General features: G+C 45.3%; 1 protein-coding gene across 1 annotated transcript in view; it reads left to right on the forward strand.

The window, feature by feature from the left end:
• The first annotated feature begins 255 nt into the window (after positions 1–255).
• The window catches only part of LGMN (legumain), a 32,472-nt gene continuing 18,079 nt past the window's right edge, over positions 256–14,648 (forward strand). Inside the window, exons 1-2 of the mRNA XM_033140805.1 lie at positions 256–357; positions 10,521–10,691. Coding sequence (XP_032996696.1) covers positions 10,554–10,691 — 138 coding nt within the window. The 5' untranslated portion in view covers positions 256–357; positions 10,521–10,553. The remainder of the gene's footprint in view (positions 358–10,520; positions 10,692–14,648) is intronic.

The raw sequence follows: 14,648 nt of genomic DNA on the forward strand, positions 1-14,648 counted from the left end.
GTTGTGAGCGAGGCTTTTCCCCTTAGCGGGAGCCACGCCCCCAGAGGCGCTCGGCGACGGAGGCCACCCATTCCCGACATGCACCGCCCGTTCCATAGGGATCGCCATCCCGTCCGATGTGGGCCGACCCCCTCGCCGACCAGCCAGTGGTCTCGAGGCCTGCCCGTCATGCTCTTGCCCCGCCCCTGCGCTCCTCTCCTATAAGTGTCTCCCGCGGCCGCACGAATCTCAGCCGCTGCCGCCGTCTCCGCCACCGCCGGGCTTCGGTTTCCTGTGTTTGCAAGAGCGCGTGGGGTGAGCGCGAGAAAGCGGGTGGCAGCAGCAGCGACGACGACTCTCCCTCTCCTTCCAGCTTTTTGGTAAGAGTCGGGGCCGGGGCCGGGGCCTAAGTCTTAACGGTGCGCGCCTGTATATGTAGCATTGTATAGAAGCGTTGTGCGTCCCCCTCCTCTTAAATTTGGGTTGCCAGTTGTGGGGGCGAGGGCGGGCAGTGGGACTGCACCGCACTTGCCGCGGAGTGGAGGGTGCGAGCCAGCGAGACCTCAAGGGGCGCCGCTTTGCCTTGCCGGAAGCCGGCCAGCCGCTTCGCCTTCTGCGGTGGCTGCAACAGCCTTGTGGTTTTAGTGTTGTGCGACGCCCTGAGATCTACGGATAAAAGGGCGGAGCACAAATTTAATCAATAATAACAATGACAACATGCACAGCAGTAGTTTCTACCAATGTGGGTCACGTGCACACACCCCCAAAGCGCCTCCCCCCAAATCTATGCATCATCCCCAGGTTGTTGGGGTTATATTGAATTTCTGTATGTATGTACAACCTGATCCTACTCAGGCGCTCTGGAACCCATTTGTTTTCGTGGATTGAGCTCTTATGCATATACTCCCCCCCCCCCAAATCACTTGCATTACAGTTTTGTACTCATAAGTCCAACTGAGCAACAAGTTTTTGATAATGTTTTGCTCAGAGAAGCCCCACTGAAATTAGTTAACTCCCTATTGGCTAGTGTGGTGCTTGATAACTCCAAGGTCATGGGTTCAGTTCCCCATAGAAGCCACCTGCATCTTCCTGTAATGCTGGACTAGATGACCCTCAAGGTTCCTTCCAATTCTACAATTCTATGATTCTAAGTTTGTTGTTCAGTCGTGTCCGACTCTTCGTGACCCCATGGACCAGAGCACGCGAGGCACCCCTATCCTCCACTGCCTCCCGCAGTTTGGCCAAACTCATGTTAGTAGCTATGAGAACACTGTCCAACCATCTCATCCTCTGTCATCCCCTTCTCCTTGTGCCCTCCATCTTTCCCAACATCAGGGTCTTTTCCAGGGAGTCTTCTCTTCTCATGAGGTGGCCAAAGTACTGGAGCCTCAACTTCAGGATCTGCCCTTCCAGTGAGCACTCAGGGCTGATTTCTTTAAGGATGGATAAGTTTGATCTTTTTGCAGTCCATGGGACTCTCAAGAGTCTCCTCCAGCAGTTAGGTCCATTACTGTAATTTCATTTGGTGAGCTCCTTAGTGAAACTTAGTGGAATACCACCATAGAGAAACTTTGATTACACCCCTCTGTTTGCTTTGGGGTGAGGCAGTGGGTTGTATATCTTTCCCAACCAGCCATGCTATTTGCATTTTAAGATGTGGGAGGACTTTAGGTAATACCTTTTCCTGGAACTCAGTCACATTTCTCTGGTATTGTAACCCTAGTCATGTTGAGTCCTGAGTGGGAGAGGAGTTGGTTTGGTATTCAGCTCCATACCTTTTGCAATAGGTGACAAGAGAGTTTACAGAGATAAATTTAAAATCCCACAAGTGTAAGTATTTAGCCGCAGGCTTGCTTTTGAAAGTTATTTGTAAACAGGAACCAGTAATAGGCAGTGAAGAACTTGTATACCATATTTTCCCATGTATAAGACCCCTATTTTAGGGGACTCCAAATTAAGGAAAATTGAGACTCCTTCGGGTAGTGATAAAGCGGGATATCAAATCCAAACTCTTCTTCTTCTTGGTATCTCCCCTTTGTGCAGACATATTATTGGATGCTGAAGACAAACAACCGAAATAGTTATTAACACCGTGCCTGGTCCCTGCTGGGGAATTTCCCAGCAGGGTTTGGCTACTCATTGAGGGAGACTAGATGGACTTTATTCCAGTTTGGTGAGGCAATTTTGGTTTGTTGTTGAGCAGTACCGTTCTCCACGCTTCAAAAAAACCCCAAAATTGTATTGGCTTTTAAACAAATGCAAATACTGTACAATAACCGTTAAACACTTATCCAGCAGTACAGCTAACAGTGTTTGTTCTATCCATTGTCTCTAAACCAGTGGTTCCCAACCTTTTTTTGGCCATGCCCCACCTAAGCATCTCTAAAATCCTGACCCCCCCATGACATATAATTCTTATTATTCAAAAAGTGAAATCCTATTCGCATGGAGAAAAGTCATTAACTTGCTCTATACAAGCTTCCAAATTGCCCCCCCCCCCCTTAAAAATTAAATTGTCCTCATGTGGGGCATGTGCCCCACATTGGGAACCACGGCTCTAGACATACACTTACACATTCAACAGTCAAACATATTACTTAATGTAATCCTCCAGCCATGCTGGAAATCCAGTAACATTTGGAGGATCACAGGTTCCCCATCTTTCTTTTAAATAAAGATGGAACAAATCATCCTGTCACATGCAGAACTTAATATGGACACTGCCTCTGAGTCTCCCTCCGCCATCACTGCTCCTCGGAGGTGTGCGTGAAACTGAGTTGTGAGGTTATTAGGGGCACACCCTGAAACATAAGGCTGGCTTTGGAAGGCTGTATGTTTGTGACAACATTTGTCAATTACTTGGCTGAACTGGCTCCTCTTGTAAATCGCTTAACCAAGGGTGTAGCATGTAGTGGTGTAAGAAGCATTATTTTGTCCTGCCATTCAGGAGTTTCAACATGAGTGAAGTGGTATCCTTTTCTAGTATCTGTATGAAAGTATCTGAAGCTGTATGAAAGGGAAGCTTGGTTGAGATGAGCGGTGACAAGACAAATTGCCCCCCCCCCCAAAACACAGCTTGTTATCTAATGCAAACCTTTCCCTGTGAAGTCTGTGGCTTCGCAGACAAGCACCTGACTCTGGCTACTGTGGGAAACGGGGTGTTGGACTAGATTCGCATTTGGTCTGATGTGGCTGGGCTGTTTGGTTGTTATGATCAAAAGGGAGTGCCGGGTGTTTGTTGTAGGGTGAACCCATGGTTCAACAGGCCTAGCCAGCCCCTTGTGTGGGCAGAGTGTGTGCCTGAAGAATACAATCCTTCCATGACACCCACAGAGGCTTCTCCAGAGGCAGTGCAGAAAACACTACTGTAATGTTTAGAATGAAGGAAGCCTACTTAAATATTCTTTTAAGAAATACAGTCATAGCTCGGGTTACAGCCGCTTTAGGTTGCGTTTTTTCAAGTTAAGAACGTGGCAAACCCAGAAGTGTTTACTTCCGGGTTTCGCTGCACACGCATAAGTGTTCTGCGCACTTCACGCATACGCAGAAGCGCTCGATCGCGCTGCGCACATGCTCAGAAGAGGCGCTCTAGTTGCGGACTTTTCGGGGTGTGAACAGCACCCTGAAAAGGATTAAGTCCGCAACTAGAGGTACCACTGTACTTCAAAATTCATTTTGTGGGGTTTTTTTAAAATGTTGATTCCAAATATTGTTACATTGTGGTATGTTATCGTACAATCTTAGAGTTGGAAGGGATGAACGGGTCATCTAGTCCAACCTCCTGCAATGCAGGGATCTCAGCTAAAATATCCATGACAGATGGCCATCCAATCTCTGCTTAAAAACCTCCAAGGAAGGAGAATCCACCACCTCTCGTGGGAGTCTGTTCCACTGTGGAACAGCTCTTACTGTCTGAAAGTTTTGTCGAATGTTTAGTCGGAATATCCTTTCTTGTAACTTGTATATTCTATTAACGGTTTAACACCTTGCATGGGAAACTGTCTGGGTTACTACATATGTGAAATAAATAAAAATGGCCTATACTATCTTAATAAAATATTTATCAGGAGGCTTCGTCAGAACCAACTGATCCTGGTGTGCGTGATTAAAAAAAGATATATGAAAAAGAAAAGGGGGGAAAGGGTAAACTTTAGTGAAATTTATTTTTGGCAATGTTTAACAATCCATATATTTGTTTGAAATTCCGTCGTACTTTATCTAGGAAAGACAATGGAATTCAAACCAAAGGCGATTGGCTTTTGGTGGTTTCTATTTAAAATTTGCTGGGTGCTTGGTTTTGCTATTGTTCTCTGATCAAGTCTGGGATCTGATAATGTTGCTGCTATCGCCAGTTGTGCCCACAATACAGGATGATTAGTTCAGTCTTCATTTCAAATCTGACCTCATTGCTATCAGATAAGTTGTCCCGGTCTAAGAACTGGGTCAGCACCATGTTGCACAGAAAGGAGAAAACAAAATACCAGTAACATTTAGTCATGGGTAGGGTATAATTAGGTAGAGACGAAAGTGAAAAATGGAGTCCTCTCTCTCTCTCTCTCTCTCTCTCTCTCTCACTCACACACACACACTGATAAGATGAGAAGAAGAAAAAATGTGCTTTCTTAATTCTCACACATTCCCCAGCCCTGCAGAAAATTACTTCCCACTGCTGCAAAAAGGGAGATTTAGGCTGAGCAAACGTTAGGGTGAGGGTAGACAACCTCCAGATGTGAGAGTAGACAACCTCCAGCCTGTGTGGCAATTGATCAGGAATGATAGGCATTGTTGTCCAACAAAACCTTGAGTGCATTAGGTTGGTTGTCCCTGTGTTAGAACTTAACTTTCAGACTGCTAAATAGTGCTGACCTCTTCATATTGTGTTACAAGGCTTGGGGAGGGGGGAGGGAGGAAATGGCTCTGCAGGAAGTTTTCCCCTCACCAGAACAACTCAAAATGCAAACAGCAGCCTTTGCCAAAATAACCCCAGATATTTTGGACTACCACCATAGTGCCTGGGGCTCATGGAAGTTGTCGTCCCATATCTGAAGGGCATAGGTTGGCAAAGGCTGCACTACAGCCTTGTATTGATCTCCTTGGCTGAAATGACCCAGGTGCAAAAGATTTGTAGACGGAAGGAAAATGATTAACTACTTGATAGTGTGTTCACTGCTTCTAGCAGTTGTGCACATTCCTATATGCTGGCTGAAAACAAGGACCAAGGTCCAAAGAAGTGCTCAGCTCTTTTTGCCGCTGATTTTCTTAAACAGGATCTCTCCAAAACCTCACTGCAAAAGACATTTTTTTAAAAAATAGGGGAGTCCACAATTTTTGGCTGGCTTTGGTGGTGAAGCCACAAACTCCCGGTTGCCATCTTCTCCTCTTGGTGGTTTGGCAGCTGTGAACATGGCACTTCCCAGTCTTCATAGCCCAGTAGAGGCCAAGAATGGAAAATAAAGAGGGCATAGGGGTATGACTGTCATTCAGTTGTTTCTGCTCCCTCCCAAGAGAAGTGGGAGCATAGGAACACTTCAGGAAGTCTACCTCTACTTTTTATTCCAATGAGGTGGGGGACAACTTCATGTGGTTAATGTCCTTGGATTTCTTGTCACCTTTCTTTCTGTGTTCAGAGTGTGTAATCCTTTAAGAGGAGGCAGAAGATCTTATGTAAACTTTAGCCAAATTGACCTATTCTTCCTGTTGTGATTCTTTTTTTGATGATTCAGGCATAACGTGACTTGGCTGAGGCAATTTATTATAAGCATTAGTTGTGTATCCAGGCCAACCAGCTTAGACAAGATAACACTTCTTAACAGAGCTAGCTGTGCTGTGTGGCTTCTCCCCCCACCCCCATGGGTGTAGCTGGGGGGGGCAGGGGGCTGTTGCTGCCCCTAAATCAATAAAAACCTAAGGTTCTGCCCCCCTAACAAAACCCTGCCCCTCCTAACATAAATTCTGGCTACGCCCATGCCCCCCACACAGAGTTTAACACGTCCTAGTATCTGTACTTTCATATTATGAGCAGTAGCAAGTTATTGGGAGAACTGTTGTTTGGTAATGGTCTCATATGTGCTGCACATTTTATGTAGTATCATACTACTTCAAACTCTCATGGCTTCCACCAAAGAATCCGGGGAATGATAGTTTAAGGGTGCTGAGAGTTGTGAGGGGGATAGGGGGTTGCCTAACAGCTCTCAGCACCCTTTACAAGCTACAGTTCCCAGGATTCTCTGGGGGAAGCGATTAACGTTTAAAGTGGTATCATACTGCAGCTCAAACTTGTGCAGAAGTGGGCAGGCAAGATGATCAAGGGGTCTGGAAACCGAGGCTAATGAAGAACACATTTGAAAGAGTTGGGTTTGTTTAGCCTGGATAAGAGGAGATACGATAGCCACCTTCAAATATCTCAAGGGCTGTCACATGGAAGATGGAGCAAGCTTGTTTTCTCCTGCTCTGGAGGGTAGGACTCAAACCAGTGGATTCAGGTTACAAGAAAGGAGATTCTGGCGAACACCAGGAAGTACTTTCTGACAGGAGGAGCTGTTCAGCAGATGAACAGTCTGCCTCTGGAGGTTGTGGACTCTCCTTCCTTGGAGGTTTTTAAGCAGAGCTTGGATGGCCATCTGTCTTGGGTGCTTTCGTTGAGATTCCTGCATTGCAGGGGGTTGGACTAGATGACCCTTGGTCTCCCTTCAACTCTTCAATTCTATGATTCTTAAATCTGTAGTGCAGATGGGACCTAAACTATGGACTATAAACTATAAACTATGAACACAATAGGTGGCCTTAAGGAAGCGGCTCTCTCTGTCCTCCATCCAGGAAATGGGGCACAACACTGGTTTTACTCCACAGGGTTGTTGTAAGAATTATAACTAGAAACTACACGTGGAGTGCTTTAAGGCACTATATAAATGTTTAAGTATTATAATAATTTATAATAACAATAATAAATGTATTATTTATACTCGGCCCATCTGGCTGGGTTTTCCCAGCCACTATTAAACTATTATTGTGAAGTAATGGAACTGATGCCATTTATCTGTTGGATCTAATTGGCTCCAGATAGACTCTCTAAATGTCCTTAAATATTAAAAAGAGAAACCTTTGCCAAAAGTTCTATTAATGGTCTATCTAAATATAAATGAATGAATGACTATACGGAATTGAAGTAAACTTCAGGGCAGGCTTCCTTGTAGCATAACAAGGTGTATGTGCCTGGTGAGTTTGTCTGCCCACCGTCGTCTTTTGTCTTCATCAGAATGAAACACCATTGAGTCCCAGGCACTCCTAGGTCTCTTTACACACCAGAAAAGACCATCTTGCCCTTTGTACCATCAACTGCTCACAAAGGGAAGGAGGAAGCAATGCTAACTAGGCGGTGCCTGGTTATACTCTTATCCTAGCTGCACACTGTGGTGGTGGGCAATGAATCCTATGTCCCACTAGGCCATGGGTAGGCAAACTAAGGCTCGGGGGCCAGATCTGGCCCAATCTCCGCCTAAATCCGGCCTGCAGATAGTCTGGGAATCAGCGTGTTTTTACATGAGTAGAATGTGTCCTTTTATTTAAAATACATCTCTGGGTTATTTGTGGGGCATAGGAATTCATTCATCTCCCCCCCAAAAAACCATATTGTTTGGCCCCCCACAAGGTTTGAGGGACAGTGGACCGGCCCCCTGCTGAAAGTTTGCTGACCCCTGCACTAGGCCTCTGGGCAGCCACCTTGTCCATTGGGCTACGTGAATGTGCTCACTAAGGAGCTAAGAGTTTCCTGCCAGGCTGCACATCATCCTAGAGACCTGTGCTCTTCTCCTTCCATGCTCATCACAGATCAGTGTCTTTGCCCACTTCACAGAGCAGCATTGTTGCACACGATTGGAAGCGCCCCGCCCGGCTGTTGTGGCCAAGCGGTAATTTGCATTGCAATCCTACACAGGTTTTATTCAGATGCAAGTCCCAGTGAGTCGCTCTCTCAGTGAGCGCAAGTACAGTTGCATCTTTGGGAAGACACACCCTTCCTCCTCTAGTTTGGAGCTGCCCTACTTCCATAACAGAGTGTGTGTGTGTGTGTGTGTGTGTGTGTGTGTATTTAACTAAATTGTGATAATTATGTTGTCCACTGTCACTTATTCCAACGAGGGATAAAGTCAGTCCAAGAGAAACTGGGCAATGTGGTGTTCTTACCCCGGGGGTTCCACATTCGGTTGCACCAGACTAACCTTCATGGAAGACAGCTTGCCTACTGCGATTGATCTTCCCGTTCAATGTGAAGAAAATGTGAGTGGGTGTCTTGATGCGTTCAAGGGCACATTCTGTTTCTAGGATGGGGGTGGCTAGATACACTCACACAGGAGGACTGGATAGCAGCTAACAGACATGAGCATCACACAGATTCCCTTGCAACAATTAAGGGTTTCCTTGTTAGGGAAATCAACGATGGCATTGGTTACCTAAAAGATTTTAAAGAAATACTGGCACTTGATGACAGAACCAGCAGCACAGGGAGAGTGTGAAGAAGAGGGTGCACATAGATTCACAGGCCATTTCATTTAGAACAGGGGTGAGCCTGCTGGGGGAGGCCTTGCAGCCCAGAATCGGGAAAACTGGATGATGGCATCTAGACCTACATGGGGATCGTGAACCTACATGCTTGAATCTTCTGTTCCTGATGGAGCTCATGCTCCCAGAGCAGGGGTAGGCAACCTAAGGCCCGTGGGCCGGATGCGGCCCAATTGCCTTCTAAATCCGGCCCGCAGACAGTTTGGGAATCAGCGTGTTTTTACATGAGTAGTATGTGTCCTTTTATTTAAAATGCATCTCTGGGTTATTTGTGGGGCCTGCCTGGTGTTTTTACATGAGTAGAATGTGTACTTTTATTTAAAATGCATCTCTGGGTTATTTGTGGGGCATAGGAATTCGTTCATTTTTTTCTCTTCAAAATATAGTCCAGCCCACCACATGGTCTGAGAGATGGTGGACCGGCCCACGGCTGAAAAAGTTTGCTGACCCGCCCCAGAGCGTTATATTTATTTCTAAAATCATTTATAGGGCATATTTTGGGATGTAACTCAAACAAGTCAGCTTGCACGCCTTTAAAAAATACAGGAAAAACTTTGCGGAATCAGCTACTTCAGAAACATAGGCCAGTTACAGGAAATAAGAGTGACAAAGTATCCTGAAAGAATAGAAAAGCTATCCATCTTTAAAATAGCTCTCTAACACTGTAAGCCTTATTTAGAAGAAGACAGACTGAAATAAATGATTTTTTAAAATAAAAAACTACTTTAAAAGCTTGCAGCAGCCAAGCATACATACCACCATGGAGAGGGAGCACTACAATTTGGGGGCCATCACATAAAAGTACCCCCCCTGCCCCACAGTGCCACCATGAAGCATCTACTTGATATCATTATCTTGCTGCAATCACTAATGGTGGTATCTAATGCTAGTCCTATTTAGAAATCAATAAGGATGATTAAGACCCCCATCTGTATTGTACATTTAATGCACTGTACATTCACTTTGAACAGTCATAATTTTCCCCAAAGCATCTTGGAAACTGCAGTTAAGGATACTGAGAATTGTCACGAGGCCCCCGTTTCCCTTGCAGAGCTGCAATTCCCAGACTTCCCTGGGAAGAGGGATTGACTGTTAAACCACTCTGGGACTGTAGCTCTGTGAAGGAAATAGGGGTTTGCCTAACATCTCTCAGCACTCCTAACAAACTACACTTCCCAGGATTCTTTGAGGGTAAGCCCTGACGGTTTAAAAGTAGTATGATACCGCTTTAAATTCATATTGCAAATGGTGCCGAATTTCATTTCATTATGGGCTTACTTTGAGGAGAACTTAGATGAATGTCGCCCTAATCTTGTGACACGTGATCCTTAGTGAACTACCTTCCTAGATTGGCAGCACCACCACTTTATTTGCCACAATGTGGTGAACAATATGTGAGAACCAAGTCTTGTTCAGATTCCCTGCCATATCTTGGATTTGTGTGTCCTCGTTTCCCCCGCCTTAAAAAGGGAAGTTGCAGATCTGTTTCCTCTGCTAGACTTCATCTTGAGGGATGTGTTGGCAGGCACAGAGCTATGATCAGTACCAGTGTTCTTGTGTTGGTTGCTAAAAGATCTGCAGTGCCATTTCTCTTCTGCTTTTTCTTAATTCTGAGGCAGACAGAGCCATCCATTTCCTCCATCAGGATGGCGCCTTGGTTAAAGAAATGCAATTGCAGCAAATTCTAGGAAGTTTGTCTCCTGTGCTGGTTTTTAACTGCTGGCAAGAATGGTTTTACAATCCAGCGCATGTTTACTTGAAAATTCTTGGGTGGGGGTTACCTGACCATACTAGCCCCAGTAACAACTCAAACTGCCTCTGTTTTTACCTACACCAGAAAGAACATCCAGTATCCCACTTCCTCTAGACTTTGAACTACAGTCCCTTAAAACTGGCTCTGCACAATAAAATTTAAAGGACATTGGCAGATTGTGGTTCTTCTCTCTCACTCCTCCCCCAGTCTGACATTTTATTTGTGTCCCATAGTTCCTGTACTTCGTGAAGAAGGAAGAAAGAGCATGGCTTTGAAGTTAGCAGTACTGCTCAGCTTTGTCCTAGGAATCAGCACCTTTCCCCTGGAGGACCCCGAGGATGGAGGCAAGCATTGGGTTGTCATTGTCGCTGGTTCCAATTCCTGGTTTAACTACAGACACCAGGTAAGCGTTGGCTGGGTTAAGGGAGTTGTTGCATTGAACAGAGTTGGGTTCTCTCTCCTGGCTCTTGCATGCATGAACACCAGTTGGATTCTCTTACATAGCACACAGGTGGTGAACCTCTGGCCTGCCGGCTTTCGCATTTGGACCACCAGGTCATTTTGGCCAAGCCACACCCACTTCCCTTACACATGATGTCATAGATGATGTCAGATGTGAGGTGGGTAAAGATGTACCAGGGCCATAGTGGGCTTGCAGGCGCTTCTGATTGGCGGCACCTAGAAAGTCCTGCTAGCACCAGACTTTGCTAGCACAATCAGCTAATTGTGTATGCAAGCAAAAATGGGTCACCTGATGTCACTGTGAAATTGGGTGGTTGACAGGTGGGCGGCTCTGCCCATCTGTGACACCTGGCCCAAGAAGGGTGTGGGAGATCAGGGATCCAGTCCATTGGGCAGATACAGTTCCCCACCTCTGCTGGAGCCGAAGGCAGGGATGGGCAACCTGTGGCCCTCCAGAAATGGTTTGACTTCAACCTCCATCATCCTAGACTATTGGCCATGTTGGCTGGCTGATGGGAGTTGGAGTTCCAGCAAGAAAGGGGGAAGCTGCAGGTTCCCCATCTCGAGGCAGAAGTAGTATCACTAGAGTCTACTGGGGAATAATGGTCTGGTGATTTTGAAGATTCTGTCTAGAAGGTCATATTTACACTTGCAAGTCAGCACATAATGATGGTGCAATCCTCAAGTGTGGACATTCATCACATGAGCTGAGTATAAGTGACTGGGATTATGTCATCAGGCGGTTTATTTGCCAGCTTGTTAAACTAGCTGATTAATCTGCTAAATATTGAAGTCCGAAAAGCTTACCCTAGCATTCTGGGGACTCCTTCTATTGAAGCCGTGGTGGTGCTGGTAGGCTGCTGTGGTTCTCTGTGCCATCGTAATCCTACAAGCCTGAAAGGTTTGCACAGACATTTGGGTCTAGCACACTTCTTCCCTCCCCATCTATAGGTGAAACTCGAAAAATTAGAATATCGTGGAAAAGTTCGTTTATGTAAGCAATTGCTTTCATTAGCTACTGGAGTTTAATATATGAGATGGACTCATGACATGCAAAGCGAGATATGTCAAACCTTTATTTGTTATAATTGTGATGATTTTGGCGTTCAGCTGATGAAAACCCCAAAGTTGAGATTGTTAATTTGCGGTTCTCATCAGCTGTACGCCAGAATCATCACAATTATAACAAATAAAGGCTTGACATATCTCACTTTGCATGTCGTGAGTCTATCTCATATATTAGTTTCACCTTTTAAGTTGAATTACTGAAAGAAATGAACCTTTCCACGATAATTTTTCAAGTTTCACCTGTATAGTGCAGAAGTAGGCTGGCACAAACAGAGCTACGTGGGAAAGCTTGTGCAATCCCTACTCAGCTCTCTAACCTTAATTGCAAGCAGGTCAGGGAGAGGCAGTTGTGGTTAGAGGTAGAGGATTGAACAACACTGTGTGGGAGGAGGAGGAAGTCGTAAGTTCTTTAGGCAAGGACTATGAACTGAACGTCAGACATGTAAGGAAAGCTTGTCACAGACTTATTATAATAGCAGCATGTGTCTCTGATGTAGGTTCTTGCACAATTAAGTAATTGATTTGTTCTAGGTTTGAACTTCCCAGGGTAGGGTTTCTTAACCTGTGGTCCCTATGCTCCTAGGCAGAGTCTATGGTTGAGCTTCAGGAAGTCTGTGAATCAGGTGCCAAAAAATAAAAATCCCTCCCCCAATGCAATAAAAATGAATTGTATGTAAAATTTTGTGAGTATGTGTTTATGCACGTTTTTTCCGGGGAGAGGGGTCCAAAGCTTCATCGGATTATCAGAGGGGTCCATGTTTATCAGAAAAATAAAGCTAGCTGAAGCTACATTGATTTTGTTCTGAAGACCACCTATTGAGAGGTGCTTCTTTATTTTTCCTTCACCAAAAGCATTTCTTAGTTAAAAACAGGCAACGTCTTGGCATGTGATAAAACTAGGAAGTAATCGGAGTCTCTGCTAGGATAACAGCCAGTGCAGAAGTGTGCAAGTCTTCATTAAGAAGATGAAAGCTGCAGATTTGGATGGCAGCATTCGTAGGAAAGGATGCAAAAACAGATCATAAAACTGACCCTCAGCTCAACTGTGGTCTGTTGCCTTTCATGGCCCAGCTCCTTTTTGTAGAAATTCAGGCTGGGATTCTACATCCACTTACCTGGGAGTAAACAGCATTGAACTCGGTGGGTCTTACTTCTGAATAGACATTTCCCCCGTTAAATATTGTATATGATATATACTGCTAAATTGTTCATATTTCTAACAACCTACATAAAGATAAACAACGCAGATAAGAAAACAAAAAAAAAAATGATCCGAACACAAAATAAACTGGGAAAATGTCTGCTGGAATAAGGGAATCTTTGTCATGTGCTTGAAGTTCAGCAAGGAAGGGTGCCTTGGCCATTGAATTAGACTTGTAGTTAGATCAGACCCCCTGACATCAACGTGACTTAAATTTGTTAAGTCCCATTGGTTTCAGTAGGTCTACTCTAAAAGGTAGAGGGACCCCTGACTGTTAGGTCCAGTCGCGGACAACTCTGAGGTTGCATGCTCATCTCGCTCCATAGACCAAGGGAGCCAGCATTTGTCTGCAGACAGCTTTCGGGTCATGTGGCCAGCCTGACTAAGCTGCTTCTGGCAAACCAGAGCAGCGCACCGAAACACCATTTACCTTCCCGCTGGATCGGTACCTATTTATCTACTTGCACTTTCTTTCAAACTGCTAGGTGGGCAGGAGCTGGGCCTTAGCAACAGGAGCTCACTCTGTTGCGGGGATTCGAACCGCCGACTTTCTGATCAGCAAGCCCTAGGCTTTGTGGTTTAGACCACAGCGCCACCTGAATCCCTTTAGGTCTACTCTAACCGTGGCTAAATCTGAATCCAGTCCTGTCTTGCCTTAGGCGGGTGTGTGTGTGTGTATGGAGGAATCTCTGCTAGTTTAAACAGGTTATTGGTAAACCGTGTGGTGGGTTTTTGCAAAAGGCTTCAATGTTTACTTAACGCTTGAAGTATTTTTAAAGTGATTTCTTAGTGGTGTTATGAAACTTAAAACATCTTTGTTTGGCTGTCATGGAGAAAGGGGCAATGAAACAAAAAGGCCTTTGCAGGCACTAGATGGCGTCCGACAGTGAGAACGTGCTGAAGTCTTGAGAGTTGTTCTCTTGGCATATATGCAAGCCTACATGACACAAGACTTGTTTCTGCATAGCAGGGGTGAGGGGCCTGGTGTGCTTCAGAGGTTGGACTACAACTCCCATCAGCCCTTGCTTCAGAGGTTGGACTACAACTCCCATCAGCCCTATTAAGGACAATAGGAGATACAGTCCAGCAGCATTTGGGGAAGGGGCACAATTTCCCACCCTTTCTGTACAGATTGCTTATCTATTATGTTCAATATCTTCTTGTCCAAGCAGTATAAAAGCATCATCGTTCATAAGATCTAGTTTTTTCCCTTCTCCCCATTCCTGTTTGGATTTACCGCAATGCAGTGTCTTTTGTGAGAATATCAAGTTGGCATGCTGAGTTTCTCTTAACCAGCTTTTATTTTATAGCTGCTTGCCTTTTCTCTCCCAAGCCAGCAAACAGTTCAACAAAATATGAGCATGCGGACTGGTTGTCACCAAAAGTGGGCACTATTCCCCCCCCCCTCCCGTGCAGCGATGCTCCATACTGTGGTCGCCCAGGTTGGGGGATTCTTGAGCTTCTTTCTGAGGCATGGGGTGAAGTCAGACAGTGCTGTCAGATTATGCATGCCTTATAGCCAGGGTTCGAAATTAGCAGGGTACCTGGCCTGGCGATTCTCCATTTGTGAGCACCTCCAAAAGTCCTGTGAGCAAGTTGGTCTTTGTAACAAAATGTTGCAATATGCAA

The sequence above is a fragment of the Lacerta agilis genome, chromosome 1 (assembly GCF_009819535.1).
Source record: "Lacerta agilis isolate rLacAgi1 chromosome 1, rLacAgi1.pri, whole genome shotgun sequence".
NCBI classification, from domain to species: domain Eukaryota; kingdom Metazoa; phylum Chordata; class Lepidosauria; order Squamata; family Lacertidae; genus Lacerta; species Lacerta agilis.